The sequence below is a fragment of the Taudactylus pleione genome, unplaced genomic scaffold, assembly GCF_031769625.1.
Source record: "Taudactylus pleione unplaced genomic scaffold, aTauple2 ptg000016l, whole genome shotgun sequence".
NCBI classification, from domain to species: Eukaryota; Metazoa; Chordata; class Amphibia; order Anura; family Myobatrachidae; genus Taudactylus; species Taudactylus pleione.
In genome coordinates this window covers 48,123,381-48,142,419 of record NW_028284418.1, presented here as the reverse complement: position 1 = coordinate 48,142,419, position 19,039 = coordinate 48,123,381, and the positions used below count along the sequence as shown (strand labels likewise).

General features: G+C 46.7%; 1 protein-coding gene across 1 annotated transcript in view; it reads left to right on the top strand.

The window, feature by feature from the left end:
- PKD2L1 (polycystin 2 like 1, transient receptor potential cation channel) overlaps positions 1-2,065 on the top strand; it is a 68,471-nt gene extending 66,406 nt beyond the window's left edge. Inside the window, exon 15 of the mRNA XM_088473892.1 lies at positions 13-2,065. Within this exon, the coding sequence (XP_088330018.1) occupies positions 13-192 (180 nt within the window). The 3' untranslated portion in view covers positions 193-2,065. The remainder of the gene's footprint in view (positions 1-12) is intronic.
- The last annotated feature ends 16,974 nt before the right edge of the window (positions 2,066-19,039 follow it).

Genomic DNA, 19,039 nt, shown 5'->3' with positions numbered 1-19,039 from the left:
TCATATCTAAAGGAGAAACAATTTAGCCAGGAAGAAATTCGTCAACGCAATTTAGGCCAGCTGGTGAAAGAGGAGAAGGAGAACTGGGACTCCGATTATAAACCCCGGAACATCATGGACCAGTCGTACAGAAACAGCAACGCGTTCTACCCACATATGACTGGCTCACAGAACGCCTTAAATTTCTCTTAGAGTCATTGTCATTTGTATTGTGGTTGTGTGTTTGATTACAATCCTGTTACCTCTAAATTTAGTAATAGACAAAGGAAAAAAAAAGTTTGTACCTATCCAATGTACAGTTACTGTCTCTGTTTAATGTTGCAGTTAAATATAGTTATATATCTGTTATATCTGGCACCACTGAGATTGATCTGTTTAAAAATTTACCTTAAAACTGTAAAATTACATTTGTCAAGGACAATGGAACTGCACAAGGTTCTCTGAAGATTAACAGGGTAAATAATTAGAAGATTTCAGCGCCTTTACTTTTTCTGAAAAATAAAAATCAAATACATACTGAAGTACGTGCAATGAAACAGTGTAAAAAAAATAGAATTTTGGTACTTACTGATAAATCCCTTTCTCCGATTCAATAGGGGACAGTGAATACAGCCATGGCCAAAAGTTTTGAGAATGACACAAGTATTGGTTTTCACAAAGTCTGCTGCTTCAGTTTTTATGATGGCAATTTGCATATACTCCAGAATGTTATGAAGAGTGATCAGATGAATTGCAATTAATTGCAAAGTCCCTCTTTGCCATGACAATTAACTTAATCCCAAAGATAACATTTCCACTCCATTTCAACCCTGCCACAGAAGGACCAGCTGACATGTCAGGGATTCTCTCGTTAACAGGTGAGAGTGTTGACGAGGACAAGACTGGAGATCACTCTGTCATGCTAATTGATTTAGAATAACAGACTGGAAGCTTTAAAAGGAAGGTGGAGCTTGAAATAATTGTTCCTCCTCTGTTAACCATGGTTACCTGCAAGGAAACGCGAGCAGTCATCATTGCTTTGCACAAAAGGATATTGCTGCTAGTAAAATTGCACCTAACTCAACCATTTATGGATCATCAAGAACTTCAAGGAGAGAGGTTCAATAGTTGTGACGAAGGCTTCAGGGCGCCCAAGAATGTCCAGCAAGCGCCAGGACCGTCTCCTAAAGTTGTTTCAGCTGCGGGATCGGGGCACCACCACAGTGCAGAGCTTGCCCAGGAATGGCAGCAGGCAGGTGTGAGTACACAGTGAGGCGAAGACTTTTGGAGGATGGCCTGATGTCAAGAAGGGCAGCAAAGTAGCCACTTCTCCAGGAAAAACATCAGGGAAAGACTGATATTCTGCAAAAGATACAGGGATTGGACTGCTGAGGGCTGAGGTAATAATAGTTATTTTCTCTGATGAATCACCTTTCAGATTGTTTGGGGCATCTGGAAAAACGCTTGTCCGGAGAAGGAAAGGTGAGCGCTACCATCAGTCCTTTGTTATGCCAACAGTAAAGCATCCTGAGACCATTCTTGTGTGGGGTTGCTTCTCAGCCAAGGGAGTGGGAACACTCACAATTTTGCCTAAGAACACAGCCATGAATAAAGAATGGTACCAAAACATCCTCCAAGAGCAACTTCTCCCAACCATCCAAGAACAGTTTGGTGATGAACAATGCCTTTTCCAGCATTATGGAGCACCTTTCCATAAGGCAAAGTGATGACTAAGGAACAAAACATCAACATTTTGGGCCCATGGCCAGGAAACTGCCCGGACCTTAATCCCATTGGGAACATGTGGTCAATCCTCAAGAGGTGGGTGGACAAACAAAATCCCACAAGTTCTGACAAACTCCAAGCATTGATTAGGCAAGAATGGGCAGCCATCAGTCAGTATATGACCCAGAAGTTGAGTGACAGCATGCCAGGGCGAATTGCAGAGTTCTTGAAAAAGAAGGGTTAACACTGCAAATATAGTCTCTTTGCATAAACTTAATGTAATTGTCAATAAAAGTCTTTGACCCTTATGAAATGCTTGTAATTTTACTTCAGTATACCATAATAACATCTGACAAAAGGTCTAAACACACTTAAGCAGCAAACTTTACGAAAACCAATACTTGTGTCATTCTCAAAACTTTTGGCCATGGCTGTACACTGGGGTATAGACAGGTAATGAGTGGATCCTGGCACTTTAAATTTCTTTAGATGTGTAGTTGGCTCTTCCCCCTCTATACCCCACCCAACCTTACTTAAGATTAACCAAGCCCGAACAAAGACTGAGAGAATATGGAGGATAAGGATAAGGAGGTACCAACTAAGAATGTCCATTACCGAGAACAGCTATCAAAAGCTTCCACAAACTGATACGCTGCAGACAAGCAAGATGCAGCTGAAAACTCTCCAAAGACCATTGCAGCAAGGAACAGCGCTGGGAGGGTGTCTAGTGTCCCCTATGGAATCAGAGAAAGGGATTTATCGGTAAGTACCAAAATCCTATTTTCTACTTCATCCACTAAGGGACACTGAAGTGAATACACCGGGGACGTCCCAAAGCTGTCCACCCAGGTAAAAAAGCGCAGAGAAACTTTCAAAACCCTGCGACCAACAGTAAATAGGGGTCACCAGAGAACAACTGGTAAAACATAACAAAAAGGTATGAACTGTGAACCACACAGCCACATGGCAAAGTGAAGAAGCAAATCCTCCCCATTTGACAGCCCCTGAGGATCCCACTGAAAACATAGCGTGAGCAGATATGGAGCTAGGTGCTAACGGCTTGACGGATCCACCTGAAAAATTTTGTTTAGAAGCTGGCCAGCCCTGACGTGAGGTATCAGAAAGCACCAACAAGGAATCCGTGGTAGCATGGAAGCAATACGAGAACAAAGCTCGAGACAATGGAACCACATCCAGACGCGAAGATTCATTAACCTGGGAGGCCCAGACCAGCTTTTGCAAAATTCCCGGTCACAATTAAAAAAACAATATAAATATTATAAAATCATAATAAATCCATATATCCAAAAGTAAAACCAATAAAGGTCAAAACAAGATATAGGGTCAATATTCCCCAAAAGTAGTAAATAAAGTGGGATAGGGTAGGTACTATAGGAACCATAGGCAAATAAACCATGTGTTCAAAAAACGCGACTTTGTGCAGGCGCCAGCACAGTCATATTGATGAAAATAGCAAAAATAAAAGAACACATACTTCACCTCTATTCCAGTACCAAAAACACCTATCTGGACAGCCTCCAGGACCAACGCGTTTCGGGATTAAAGCTCCCTTTTTCAAGGTATGATTATGGATTTATTATGATTTTATAATATTTATATTGTGTTACGTCAACTATGAATTAAATACCTACCTATTTTATCTGAGACACTTTGGGAAGTTTTTTCTTGAAAAGATACCTTGATGAGTCTTAATATGCACCAGAAAGTGTGAGTATGGGTACGCATCCACTTTATTGAAGCTCTACTAATCAGACTAATTAACGTATGTTTGAAAGAAACCTTTATGAGCTTCCCAGCATACCTTGCATGTGTAAGTCAGGTGTGTGAACCGTTATATATAGAAAAGTATCGTTAAACTTTTGTTTGAAAGAAATCTTTATGCGTCTGGTAACACCCCTTGCTAACGTAAGTTAGGTGTGTAATCTGGGCTGTTCAACCAATATATAAGCATTCTGCATCCAGAATCAAAGTTGAAATAAAAAACTGTACACTTCTTTGTAACATACCTATGAATTATCATACTATTGATTAGAAGGATCTACACATTCCGTTTTTTATATTTTATATTTTTGCATATATACGGAATTATCCTGATGGATGACTTGTAAGGAAAAATTACCTACAACAACGTTTGTGGCAAAAAGGAAGATTATCTTACATTATTTAGGATAAGTATTCTTTGTTTTTGTTATCCTTTGACTTTACACACAGACAGCGGACCCACTCTATCCTACATTAACTTTTTATATTCATATTGGACCTATTGGGATAGGTCTGCTGGAAAGAGTAGGCAGAGGTCAGTGTGCAGCGCCATCTCTACCACCTAATTTTTTTGCAGTAAGTGTGACTGTGTGCCTGCTAAGTGTGACTGTATGTGTGCTGACTAAGTGTGACTGTGTGTGCGTGTGCTGACTAAGGGTCTCATTCAGACCGGCTCGCAAGCGCTTGAGCGCTCGCAAGCGGGTCAATGTTGTGCCCTGTGCATGTGCAGCGGCCGCACTGTGCGTGCGCAAGCCCCGAAGCGAGAGAGAGATTCTCTCGCTCCGGGGCTCACTACAAACGGGGTGGCTGTCGATGGTGATCGACAGCTTGCCCCGTTTGGCAGGCGGGCCGGGGGGGTGGCTGGCCATGTGAATGCCTGCCGTTTGGGGCGGCCCCACTGACATCACCATTGATGTCAGTGGAGAGCTTCCGGCTCTGTTAGCGCCGAAAGCTCTCTGGGGCTTGCGGCAGACGAGACCCTACCTCAAGGGTCTTGTCGCAAACCCCAATGGTCACGATGGTCTCGAGCATCGCGACCATCTCCTGGCCACTTGCTAAAGCTGTGGGTGGCAACCCACAGCTTAGCGAGCGGCCAGGAGGCCGTTGAAAAAAAAAAATGCGGCTGCCCTCATTCAGAGCGAGCGCTCGCATTTTGTGAGCGGCTCTGAATGAAGTGTGACTGTGTGTGTATGTGTGTGTTGACTAAGTGTGACTGTATGTGTGTGTGTGACTAAGTGTGACTGTGTGCTGACAAAGTGTGACTGTGTGTGTATGTGTGTGTTGACTAAGTGTGACTGTATGCTTGCTGACTAAGGGTCTCATTCAGACCTGCTTGCGAGCTCTTGAGCGCTCGCAAGCGGGTCGATGTTGTGCACGTGCGCAAGCCCCGGAGCGAGAGAGAAATTCTCTCGCTCCGTGGGGCTCACTACAAACGGGGCAGCTGTCGATGGTGATCGACAGCTCGGCCCGTTTGGTAGGCGGGCCGGGGGGGGTGGCTGGCCAAACGGAGGCATTCCCATGCGAACGCCTGCCGTTTGGGGGCGGCCCCAAATGGCCGCCCTCAGAGCCGGAAGTGGAGAGCTTCCGACTCTGTTAGAGCCGAAAGCTCTCTGGGGCTTGCGGCAGACGAGACCCTACCTCAAGGGTCTCGTCGCAAGCCCCGATGATCGCGACGGTCTCGCCCATCGTGACCATCTCCTGGTCACTCACTAAAGCTGTGGGTGGTAACCCACAGTTTAGCGAGCGGCCAGGAGGCCATTGAAAAAAAAAATGCGACCGCCCTCATTCAGAGCGAGCGCTCGCATTTTGCAGACGGCTCTGAATGAGGTCCTAAGTGTGACTGTATGTGTGACTGTGTGCTGACTAAGGGCCTGATTCAGAGCCGCTCGTAAGCGGCCGCTCCGAGCGATGCTTGTCCAACTGCGCATGCGTACGGATCGTTATACGCATGCGCGAACCAGTCAGTGCGGTCGAAATTCATGTGCTCGCAAAATAGCGAATGCCTGATAATTTGAGTGACAGGAGTAGGCGTATGTGGGTGGTAACGGTGGAAGGTGCTTGAAAACGGGGAGTGGAGATCCGAACGCAGGCGTGCTTAAAGGTCAAAACGGGCGTTTTATGGGTGTGCATAATTAAAACAGCAGCGTCATTGACCACGTCACTGGGTTATTTTATAGCCAGAACTGCTCGCAAAATTGTGGTAGCAAAATCCAACCCCAAGAATAGCGAGCAGTTCATACGCTGGTCGATGTACTCGATTAATCTAATAAATAGCAGACATGACGTAGGATGCGAGTGGCCAGGGGGCGTAATTTTTAAAAAAACGACCGCAAGTTTTGTTTGCTCGTTCAGACCTAGAGGCGTGAACAGACCGCAAAGAGCGAACGGTTGATTTGAATAGCACCCCTATTTTCTGGACGAGCAAGCGCTAATTGCGTCCGGCTCTGAATCAGGCCCTAAGAGTGACTGTGTGTGTTGAGTGAGTGTGTGCGTATATGTATATATATATATATATATATATATATATAATCTGTGCGTGGTCGAAGTAGACATTTTGAAGTGGGGGTATGGATATATCGGGGGGCTTTACTTAGGCAGGCCCAAATCCTGAGCCCCCTGATATTTCCATACCCCCACGTCCTCTTAAACAACGCACACATTCCCTCACAGGCACAGCACACCACACACCATAGCTCATAGCATACTTCACACCACAGCACACTGCCCACCTCACCCTGCTCTGCTCTGGTGAACGTGGTCGCTGCGCTCCCTTCCACAATCTTTCTCCTTGGTGGTACTGGCATTTTGAATTCGGCGCCGGCTGTGAGCAAATGACAGCTCGCGGACTGTCAGCCAATTGGGCGGACACGTGGCTGCTCCGGATTGGCTGCTGGTCCGTTAACCGTGATTGACTCGCGGCCGGAGCCAAATTTAAACATGCAGCTGCTTGGTGACCGGCGCTGAGACAGTGATAGTCCCAACCCCGGCCTCCCCTGATTGGCTGCTGCTCCGCGAGCCATGATTGATTCGTTGTCGGAGATAAATTTAAACAAGCAGAGAGCAGCCGCTTGTTGACCGGCACTGGGACAGTTCTAGTGCCGGACGGGTGCCAAAGTGAAGTGACGGCATGAGATACCATTTCATACCCGCACACTTCAAGCAATGTATATATATATTTATTTTTATTTTTTTTGTCAGAAGGTGAAAAACAAGCACTTTATAGTGTAATATATTCAATGTCATTGAAGTAAATAAAGGTAATTATGATGTGTACCATATAGGATAAAAAATCAGGCATGTAGTAGTTTACTGTGGTACACACCCCCAACATTACTGTCAAGCCCGTTTTTAAAATTGCACTCGCCGGTAGAAAAGCAGGGGCACTTGCTCTGGTTTGCCCCCCAGGCTGAAAGTTGCCAGCCAGGCCATGGGTCACCTGCAAGAAACTACTGAAGAGCCATGTACCCTACTCGGCGAAGCCAGATCAGAGCCACCAGGACGGTCATGTAGTTGTACTATGTGAGAGCCCATGCCACCAGAAACCCAGGAGAGGGTGTGGAGTAATTGGAATATACCCGGTAGGATCACCTGTGTACCAAGAGAAAGTTTAATGGCACCTGTCCCCAGAGGGAACCAAGAAGCGGACTAAGAATCCACTAGGTTCAGGAACCACAAGGTCATGCAGCAAGATGACCAGCCCCAAGGGTGTCATGTAGAGTAGCTGTAGAACTGCAAATCTAAGCAACTCCTCCTACATAGCAGGATCGGTTTATAATACCACCACTCTCTTCTATTCCATCCTAACAGACAAACAAGGAACAGCATCAAGACAAACACCACTGCGGGCTCAGAGAGTACTAGTCTGAACAAATTTAGCACACTTCCGAAGTTAAAATAATAGAATGAACCTTGACAGAGAAAGGAAGGATACAACTTTATTAGACTGAAACTGGAACCAGCCAGCAGCGCACTGCACCTTCACAAAGCCGCGTGGGGAGCACTGGCTTTACTGATCCCCCGTGCTTCACTCTGGGGCAGATGTACTAAGCTCTGGAAAGTAATAATTTAGAGTGATTTACTACCAATCAGCGCAAACACAGCCTATAATATGACAGGAGCAGAGTGGCTGATAGTTTATCACTCTCTAATTTATCACTTTCCAGAGCTTAGTACATCTCCCTATATGAGGCAGTTTCCCAAGCTTCCCACCATTAGTTCATCTCCAATGCAGGTGGCAGTGAGCTCGCCGGTCACTAATGTAGAGAAGCCGGCACATAGTACATGTATTTACTGCAAAAGCAGGTCTGTTCAGCACAGCAGCTTACAGGGAGGTACTGGGTGGCTGTAAATCCGCTATAAGATTCAAGCCTGACATACCCATTTTTAGTAGTTAGGACTACTGGAGGGGTATGCTGTAGAGAGGTCCCAGCCACCTTCTGACCCTGACTACCACTGCACCTAGCAACCACACCAACCCTGCTAGTCAAGCATGGTAAAATATACTCACTGTAAGCAGGGCCGGATTAACAATGGGGCGGGTGGAGCTGCAGCTCCAGACCTCCAATGCAAATAGGCCCTCATGACCCAGTGTAGTCTAGGCTGTGTTGATGTTGATAGGATTATTTTTCCTGTCACCACCAACATTGCAAAGCCCAGCCCATTCACCCCAGGCCGTTTTTAGCCCTGCACATATCACCTCTGACGACCGAAGCCTCACATAGCACCCCAGCTGTCCAGGGCAGTAGAGCCCTGCTCATTTATGCATTTCTTTAGATAAGCCCCGCCCACCCGTGGGTGCCCGCAGCTCCACCCACCGAAGGCATCTGAGGTCACTACTAGTGAGAGACAGTATTGCAGAAGTTGTGTGTTACTGCTGGCAGTCAGTGCCAGATTAAGGTCCATATGGGCCTGGAGCTGAGATTTATGAAGGGCCTGTTGTGTATTGCTGCTAATAGTGTGACCATTGCACCAATAGTGTGACTTGTGATGTGCTGTGTGTGTGTGGTCTGCATAGGGGGTGTGGCTAGTTCTACTGAGGGCATAGATATCGGCGCCTACCTTCAACCACATAACTTTTTTTTTTTTTCGTGAACGGTTGTTAACTGTATTATCTGCCTTTCCTTTTCAGATATCTGCAATTGTTCCTCCATTTCCGACCGGACAACGGCCCCCATAAGTTTGAATGAGAGTTTGGAAAAGGATCCTCTGGATCCCTCACCATCTGCTCCTGATGATGCAGGCTCAGGCTGATGGCCGCATATGTGAAGCATACTTGCCGACAATCAGCTCCAGCCTTCCAGGAGGGAGCTGATTGTCGGCTAACAGCAGGAGGGGGGGCAGGGGCGGTCATTGGGGGCGGAGCCGGGGGCGGGCCAGCTAGTTGGTGGTACATTGGGGGTGGAGCCGGGGGCGGAGCCGCACAATCGCGTCATTGTGGCTCCGCCCCCTCTTCACAATGCCGTTATTTTCGGCAGTGTGAAGCAGGGGGCGGGGCCGCGATGACGCGATTCAGCGCGAATTGCGTCACCGGCTCCCCCGCTGCGGGGGTTTCTAATCTTTTCAGGGGGAGGACGGGAGGGTCGGAGGCTTCTGGGAGGCTTGCCTGCCTTTCCGCGGGGCCGGGAGTGGCACCCGAAAATTGGGAGGCTCTCGGCCAAATCGGGAGGGTAGGCAAGCCTGATGTGAAGTAATCGCACAGATAGAGCCCATGTCCCGGAAAGAGATTCTTCCTAAATGTGCATGAACATTTTCATTGTCACGTTGCTAATTTAAGCAATAATATATCCCAACCGCACAGGGGCGTTGGAACAATTTTATTTTGGGTAGGGGCAATATAAAATAGTACTGCCACCTGCACCCTTCCCCTCCTTCCTTCTCTAACTCTTACCTGCGCGCACAACGCCCAGGGACTCACCACTGACTGTAGCGATGGCCGCGGACTGTCAGAGTCTGTGCTTTACAGGCTACACAGCCCTTGCACCGCACAGAGGAGGAGTAGGTGTAATGTGCGGTGTTGTAACTTACAAAGACCACACATTACACTTCCTTCTACAGGCGGTGCAGGGGCCGTGCAGCCTATTACACAGCCCCTGACCGACCGCAGCCGCCGTGCCTTTTAAATCTTTACGGGGAGGGAGAACCGCCCCCCTGCCCCCTCCTTCCCCGTTCAGATGCCTGTGCATCTGCATTTAAAATGCTGGATATGAAAATCGGCCCCTTTGCTCCTAGTATGTCACTGCCAATTACAGATATTACGCCTTCACGGAGCTGCTCTGCCTCTGCGTGCTGTTTGGTAGGGTGCAGTGGGGCAGGACATCACACAGTTCAGAAGAGGTGCTCTGTACAGCACAGGGAGGGCTTGTGAAGCCTTTCATATTGCCCGCCGAGATTCCCCTCTGTGACAAGCTTTGGTCCCTTAACGTGCGGCTCAAGTTCCTGTACCCTCCCAAGCTAGCACTGTACCCTTGGGAAACCATTATTATATTAAATAGCCCACCATCAGAAAAATATAAATATGTTATTAAATAAGGTGAGTCGCAAGCTGATGTTCTTGTAATAAGGACGGAACCTGAAACCAGTTCTGTCTCTGCTTCTGTCCCTAACCTTATCAGCAGCCCTAACCCTAACTGAGAACCTAACACCCTAATGCCGAGTACACACTAAACGATGTGTACCCAGTGCGTTGTCATTAGCGGCGGGACCAGGCGGGGGTGCAGACATAGGCAAGTACATACACACTTGCTAATGCCAGCAACGACGGAGCAACGGCGGGAACCATGCTGCATTCGGCAGCTTGGCCCCCGTTGATATCACCCGTGCTTTGCAGTCTATATGGATGTGTGTGCCTGTGTGATAAGCGCAATTATCATTGCACGGTATTCGCTCAGATAGGAGTACTTTGATCTATATTTTTAAGTCCTAGCTGATGCTTAATTATTGTATTAGGGTGGAATTTGCTTAGTTTCTATCCATGATGTCCCAGCAGGCTTTGCAGCCAGGAGAGGAGTTTCGATTCAATCAGTGTGGGTATACACTTTGCCCTTGGCTGTCTTGCAATTGGGAACTGCTGCTATGTCTTGATAAATATCCTTAAATGGGAGTGAAACGTCAACTGAACTTATGCACCTTGTCGTTATAATGGCAATTAAAAAACTTTCTATGCCTCTTTACCTGGTGAGTGCCGATTATTTTTTCTATGCATTGTGGACATTTTATGGTCTATAAATTAAGCACCCCGCCTTCATCCCGTTATGCATTGGAGTGTGGACACTTTGGATTATTTATATATATATATATATATATATATACACACACACACACAGCCAAGAGTAAGATCACAACACATTACAACCACACATTACACCAACATGCATATGACGGCAGCCCTGCGTCCATATATTTCCACCAGCAGCTCAGCCTCTGTAGCTCCACTTTCATCAAAATGTAAGTGCCTAGCTGCCAAATTCCCTCTCAGCAGTTGCCAAGGAAGAGGTGGACGGTGGCTAGTAGATCCTCAGATAGGGATGGGAATCATTTGATGTTTCATCGGAAGCATCGGTTAAATGGTTTCAATGTTTAACCCTGCAATGTTTTTGATTCAATGTTTCATTACCATCGCAAGATTTCTCCCCCAATGTTTTTCCCCGCTTTTCCAATGTTTTTTTTTTTTTTTGTAACAATGTGTAGTGCTGTCACTGCTTTGGGCTGCCTGCTGGCTCTCTCCTTGTTTTATATATTCAGTTACAACTTAAGAAGAGAGTACAAAACACTGACTGGGCTATGGCTGCTGTGTGCATGCTGCTGCTGGGGGAGGTGGCTGGCAGTGGCAAAGTAAAGACACTCTGGTCAGTCAATTAGTAGCGGCACATAGGACAGCCCCACCCCTGGCTCACTGTCACTGGTGCTGCTCTCAGTGAACACTGGTTGGCTGCTTGGGGTGTCTGGCTGCTGCAGCTATTGGTAACTGAGCTGTCAGTCTCACAGTGTCACTGTCTGGCACTCACTGCATGTGCAGGACAGACCCAGCAGTGCCTCAGTGTCTGGAGTGACATTAATTGGTGAGGAGCTGAGAGAGAGAGGGAGGACTTGAGGAGTCAGAGTGTGTTTGTCATGATATAGACAGAGTCTTAAGCTGAGGGTGGAGAAGAGAGAGAAAAAAAAAGGAGGAGGCTCTGAAAGAGTAAAATCTGTAAAAATGGACAAGAGAAATTAGATTGAGAAAGAGGAGAGAGTGAGAAGGAAGTCTGACAGTGTTACTCGTTTGTGGAGGTGGAGGACATTAAGGTACTGTACCACTATCAACAACAGGATCAGCCAGCTACACTGCCAGTGCCATGCCAGCAGTAACAAACAACACTTCTGCAATACTGTCTGTCACTAGTAGTGACCTCAGATGCCCGCAGGGGGCGGGGCTGCGGGCACCTGCGGGTGGGTAGGGCTTCACCAAATGGGCGGGGATTATGTAAAACATGCATAAATGAGCAGGGCTCTACCGCTCTGGACAGCTGGGGTGATATGTGAGGCTTCGGTCGCCAGAGGTGATATGTGCAGGGCTAAGAACGGCCTGGGGTGAATGGGCTGGGCTTTGCAATGTTGGTGATGACAGGAAAAATAATCCTATCAACATCAACACAGCCTAGACTACACTGGGTCATGAGGGCTTATTTGCATTGGAGACTTGGAGCTGCAGCTCCACCCGTACCATTGTTAATCTGGCCCTGCTGGCAGGGCACTGGCAGTGTAGCTGGCAGATCCTGTTGGTGATAGTGGTACAGTACCTTAATGTCCTCCATAAACAACACTGACAGACTTCCTTCTCAGGCTCTTCTATTTTCAATTTAATTTCTAGACTTTACTCTTTCAGAGTCTCCTTTTATTTTTTTTTCTTCTTCACCCTCAGCTAAAGTCTATATCATGACAAACATACTCTGGCTCTCATTCAGAGGCGGTCGCAAGAAGCGATCACTCTCTCTGAATGAGGGCGTCCGCTTCTTTTTTTAAGTGCGGCCTCCTGGTCGCTAGCTAAGCTGTGGGTTATAACCCACAGCTTAGCGACCGACCAGGGTGATGGTCGCGATGGTCAAGACCATCGCAACCATCGGGGCTTGCGACGAGACCCTAAGGTTGGGTCTCAGCAACCGCAAGCCCCAGGAAGCTTCCTGCTCTGATCGAGCAGGAAGCTCCCCACTGACATCATTGCTGATGTCAGTGGGGCCACCCCAAACGGCAATCGTTCTGTCGGGAACCTCTCCGTTTGGTCGGCCACCCCCCCTGCCCGCCTCCCAAACGGGGCGAGCTGTCAATCACCATCAACAGCTCGCCCCCTTTGGTGCGAGACCCGTAGTGACAGAGCGCCCGTTGCTAGCCGGGTCTAGCGCATGCGCGCGTCGGAGCCGGCTCCGACGTGCGCATGCCCAGTGGGAAAACATTGACCCGGTTGCAAGCGCTCAGCGCTTGCGACTGGGTCTGAATAAGGCCCTCTGTCTCCTCAAGTACTCCCTCTCTCTCAGCTCCTCACCAATAATGTCACTCCAGACACTGAGGCACTGCTGGGTCTGTCCTGCACATGCAGTGAGTGCCAGACAGTGACACTGTGAGACTGACAGCTCAGTTACCAATAGCTGCAGAAGCCAGACACTCCAAGCAGCCAACCAGTGTTCACTGAGAGCAGCACCAGTGACAGTGAGCCAGGGGTGGGGCTGTCCTAAGTGCTGTTGCTAATTGGCTGACCAGAGTGTCTTCACTTTGCCACTGCCAGCCACCTCCCCGAGCAGCAACATGCACACAGCAGCATTACCCCAGTAAGTGTTTTGTACTCTCTTAAGTTGTAACTGACTATATAAAACAAGGAGAGAGCCAGCTGGCAGCCCAAAGCAGTGACAGCACCACAGTGTTACAAAAAAAAAAAAAACATTGGAAAAGCGGGGAAAAACATCGGGGGAGAAATCTTGCGATGATAATGAAACATTGAACATCGAAACCATTAACCAATGTTTCAGATGAAACATCAAATGATTCCTATCCTTATCTGAGGATCTACTAGCCACCGTCCACCTCTTCCCGGAGAGGGAATTTGGCAGCTAGGCACTTACATTTTGATGAAAGTGGAGCTACAGAGGCTGAGCTGCTGGTGGAAATACATGGACGCAGGGCTGCCATCACATGCATGTTGGTGTAATGTGTTATATGTGTGTTATGTTTGTGTGAGTAAATGTGTGTGTTATGTATGTAATGTGTTGTGATCTTACCCTTGGCGCTATAATATATATTATATATATATATATATATATATATATATATATATATATATTGAAATAAGAAATGGTAGTAGGACTGGCACTCAGATTATATCCATTGTGATAGTGAACAGGTGCCTTTATCTGTTGTAGATAATAGATACAGAGTTGAAATGATAGATGGCACTCCAGGTATTATAGAGAAATATATTTATTTCATGTCAGTACACACCAATGTTTCAGAATCCACATGCATTCTTTTTCAAAGTGACATGTATACACACCTATCCCTCTCTTTATCTGATGCTGTGTCCGGCAGCAATTTACATCTATATTTAAAAAAAATAAATAAAGAGGGTGCCAGAAATGGAAGACTCAGGCTCAATGCTGCAAACACACGTAATGATTTTGTTACCAACGATTTTCTGTCTGATTTTCCTTTGAAAAGTGAACGATTTTTTGAAGTGTAATGAACGCTTTTTTGAACGATATTTTCAATGATGAACGAAAAATGTTCCTTCCCTTAATCAAAATCGTTCAGTTGGTCAGTCAGAAATGAACTACAAATGTGAACGCGCATGAACAAAAATCGTTCATCGTTATAATTAAGAAACTGAACGTTTTTTTCAACGATTGAACGATAACGATGTCGTTATAGTTAAATCGTTCAAAAAAATCATTGTGTATGCACCTAAATGAACGATTTTTACAACGATGAACGAAAAAATGTTCCTTCCCTTAATGAAAATGGTTATGTTGGACAGTCTGAAATGAACTACAAACGGGAGCGCGCTTGAACGATTTTCGTTCATTGTTATAACTGAGAAACTGAACAATTTTTTGAACGATAATGACATCGTTATAGTTAAATCGTTCAAAAAATCGTTACGTGTGTACGTACCTTTAGATGTACTTTTGGCGGTCACATAGTCACTACGTCTGTGGTTAACATGTCAACTTTCACAGGTCAACATTGGTGGTTAAAATTTCAACGTTGTTAACATATCCAGGAGGCTTATGCCGGGTACACACACTAGACGATAGGTCGTCTGATCCGGACATTGGCCAGTGTGTACCCGATATGCGGTTGATGAGTGCGTCGTCAGCGACATCGCCTGTCTGACCTGAATGCAGGCCTGACGGGTGATATCAGCAGCAAGGGCCAAGCTGCCGAATGCAGCATGGCCCCCGTCGTTGCTGGCATTAGCAAGTGTGTATGTACTTGCCTATGCCGGCACCCCCGCCTGGTCCCGCCGCTAACTACATCGCACCGGGTACACATCGTTTAGTGTGTACTCGGCATTAGGGTGTTAGGTTCTCAGTTAGGGTTAGGGCTGCCGATAAGGTTAGGGACAGAAGCAGAGACAGAACTGGTTTCAGGTTCCGTCCTTATTACAAGAACATCAGCTTGCGACTCACCTTATTTAATAACATATTTATATTTTTCTGATGGTGGGCTATTTAATATAATAATGGTTTCCCAAGGGTACAGTGCTAACTTGGGAGGGTACAGGAACTTGAGCCGCACGTAAGGGGACCAAAGCTTGTCACAGAGGGGAATCTCGGTGGGCAATATGGAAGGCTTCACAAGCCCTCCCTGTGCTGTATAGAGCACCTCTTCTGAACTGTGTGATGTCCTGCCCCACCGCACCCTACCAAACAGCACGCAGAGGCAGAGCAGCTCCGTGAAGGCGTAATATCTGTAATTGGCAGTAACATACTAGGAGCAAAGGGGCTGATTTTCATACCAGCATTTTAAGTGCAGATGCACAGGCGTCTGAACGGGGAAGGAGGGGGCAAGGGGGCGGTTCTCCCTCCCCGTAAAGATTTAAAAGGCACGGCGGCTGAGGTCGGTCAGGGGCTGTGTAATAGGCTGCACGGCCCCTGCACCGCCTGTAGAAGGAAGTGTAATGTGTGGTCTTTGTAAGTTACAGCACCGCACATTACACCTACTCCTCCTCTGTGCGGTGCAAGGGCTGTGTAGCCTGTAAAGCACAGACTCTGACAGTCCGCGGCCATCGCTACAGTCAGTGGTGAGTCCTTGGGCGTTGTGCGCACAGGTAAGAGTTAGAGAAGGAGGGGAAGGGTGCAGGTGGCAGTACTATTTTATATTGCCCCTACCCAAAATAAAATTGTTCCAACGCCCCTGTGCATTTGGGATATATTATTGCTTAAATTAGCAACGTGACAATGAAAATGTTCATGCAGATTTAGGAAGAATCTCTTTCCGGGACATGGGCTCTATCTGTGCGATTACTTCACATATGCGGCCATCAGCCTGAGCCTGCATCATCAGGAGCAGATGGTGAGGGATCCAGAGGATCCTTTTCCAAACTCATTCAAACTTATGGGGAACAATTGCAGATATCTGAAAAGGAAAGGCAGATAATACAGTTCACACCCTTTCACAAAAAAAAAAAGTTATGTGGTTGATGGTAGGCGCCGATATCTATGCCCTCAGTAGAACTAGCCACACCCCCTATGCAGACCACACACACACAGCACATCACAAGTCACACTATTGGTGCAATGGTCACACTATTAGCAGCAATACACAACAGGCCCTTCATAAATCTCAGCTCCAGGCCCATATGGACCTTAATCTGGCTCTGACTGTAAGCTGCGGACTCCCCAGTCTGTTGACTCTCTAATAGAGCCCCAGGGACCCAGACACCGGCTGCTGTAAGCCGTGGCGGGTACCTCCCGGCTGCTCCCGTGGTGGAGGTAGACTACCGCAACTTGCCTGGCCTCAAGGTTCATATATCATAATAAAGTAAAATAAAATAACTTTACAAAGGCTGTAGACACAGCCCAATGTGCCTCTAGCTCCCCCTGGTCACATTTCTAAAACTGAGGTCAGGCGAGGTATAGAGGGTGAGGCGCGAACTGCACTGCTAAATAAATTTAAAAGTGCCCAGGCACCACTCATTACTGTCTATACCCCAGTGTATTTACTCCAGTGTCACTTACTGGATGAATGAGAAATACATATATTTATAGCACCAACATGTCCTGTAGCAATGTACACAGTTCTAGTCAGACCACAACGGGTGTAAATACAGTGCAATGATGCCCATTGGTTGTGGTTTCCGCTCTGTCATACAGAAAGCTCAGCGGGAATGACAACTTTAGAGACTACTCTTGCAAAAGCCTAAAGCTGGGTACACACTTTAAGATATAATGTACAATATATTGTTCTGACAGGGAACGAAATGATATATCGCGCGGATCATATAATGTGTGTATGTCAGATTGCGCATGTACGAAGGTCATTTTTTGCATCGTCCCATTTGCTGTGCTGCACAGCAGAATGGACAAAGTGGTGAATGACGCCGTGCTGCTACATACAGCAGGGAACTATAAATTGCGCGGTCGTACATCGGAATATTGCAGGAGGAGTCTATAGCAGCAGTTTTCAACCGCTGTGTGCCACAGACGGTTGTGTAGTGTGGCATGGTGCGAGAGCTGCCACTCACATTATAGAACGGACCAGGAAGCACTGCTGCCGAGCTTCTCTGGGAGCTGACGCGCCTGGGCCGTAAATAAACGCAGTGGCGTGACATCACAGGACACGCATGTCGTGTTGTCTGTCTGCCCGGCTGCCTTCGCCAGTCACCCAGCCCTTCCCTCCCGCCACCCGAAGCAATTCACCCAGCCTGCCTTCCAAAGTCAATCAGCCAGTTATCCCACCCGGACACTGCTGACAGCTCTGCAAGCTGCTGACAGACGGCTCAGCACTGTGTGCACCTTCAGCCGATGAGGAACAGGTAGGTCCAGAAAAATTTTCATTTATTTTTTTTATTTGGGAGCCAGTGTGATTTGTTTTTGCGGGGAGCAATGTGGATTATATTTTTGCTGTGTGGTCAGCAATGTGTTTTTTTTGTTTGTTTCTGTGGGGGCCAATTTATGTGTGTTTTATTTCTCTGGGGCCAATGGATGTGCGTTTTATTCCTGTGGAGGCCAATGTAGTGTGTTTTGTTCCTGTGGAGGCCAATGCAGTGTTTTATTCCTGTGGAGGCCAATGTAGCGTGTATTATTCCTGTGGAGGCCAATGTAGCGTGTATTATTCCTGTAGAGGCCAATGGATGTGCATTTTATTCCTGTGGAGGCCAATGTAGTGTGTTTTGTTCCTGTGGAGGCCAATGCAGTGTTTTATTCCTGTGGAGGCCAATGTAGTGTGTATTATTCCTGTGGAGGCCAATGTAGCGTGTATTATTCCTGTAGAGGCCATTGGATGTGCGTTTTATTCCTGTGGAGGCCAATGTAGTGTGTTTTGTTCCTGTGGAGGCCAATGTAGTGTGTATTATTCCTGTGGAGGCCAATGTAGTGTGTATTATTCCTGTGGAGGCCAATGTAGTGTGTATTATTCCTGTGGAGGCCAATGTAGTATTATTCCTGTGGAGGCCAATGTAGTGCGTTTTTCTTGTGTGGGAGCCAATATGGATGTTTTTTCATAGGTTGCGCACGGTGTATATCGCCAGATGGTGTGCCTTGGCAATTTTAAAATCTTGCGTAGTGTGCCTCGAGTTGAAAAAGGTTAAAAATTAAGAATCTAAAAGGAAGCAGACGCCTCCTGACAGCAATTGCAATCTGAGTGCAGCGTCCATAGATGCTAGATCGGATCACCATCGCAACCAGCTTACTCAGGCTGGCAGCTTGCGAGGCCAGGAAATCTTCAGTATCTTTTTGGATAAATAGTAAATAACATAATAATAATAATAAACACCAGTGAAATTCTTTTCCTGCCTAGGTTGATGTACAGTATAGTTGGTCTTTGCTGTTAGACACATGTATTTCCGCAGTTCATAAGGTCAGGTTCTCTCGGTTTGTTTGTGTTTATACATTGGGGACATGTCTGAGACATTGGGGCAGATTCAGAGTAAAACAAAAAGGGGTAACTGTGCACCTCGGTAAAGCCATGTTGCACTGCAGCTGGGGCAGATTCATACTGTGCTCTGTTCTTGCTTTGCTCTCAACTCAATGTTGCTACGAGGTGCAGCTTAAACTCTGTAGACAATTGGGATAAAATGGTGTAAAAATGCCACAAATAAAACATCCATGTGACTTGGCTGTAAAGTGTCGTACACAGACTTACAGTAGGACACTTATGGTTAGTCTGCACTTCGCAGCTATATCGCCACTTACGATCACCGAACATTGACATTTGGCAAAGTGTCGCAGGTTTCCATCACCACCTTCTATTAGCAAATCTTCTATAATTAACAACTATTGTTTCTTTTAAAAATAAAGCCAAGATACAAACTGCAAAAATGAACAATTTTATTGAATCAAAATTCTAATTACTTAAGAAACCTTAT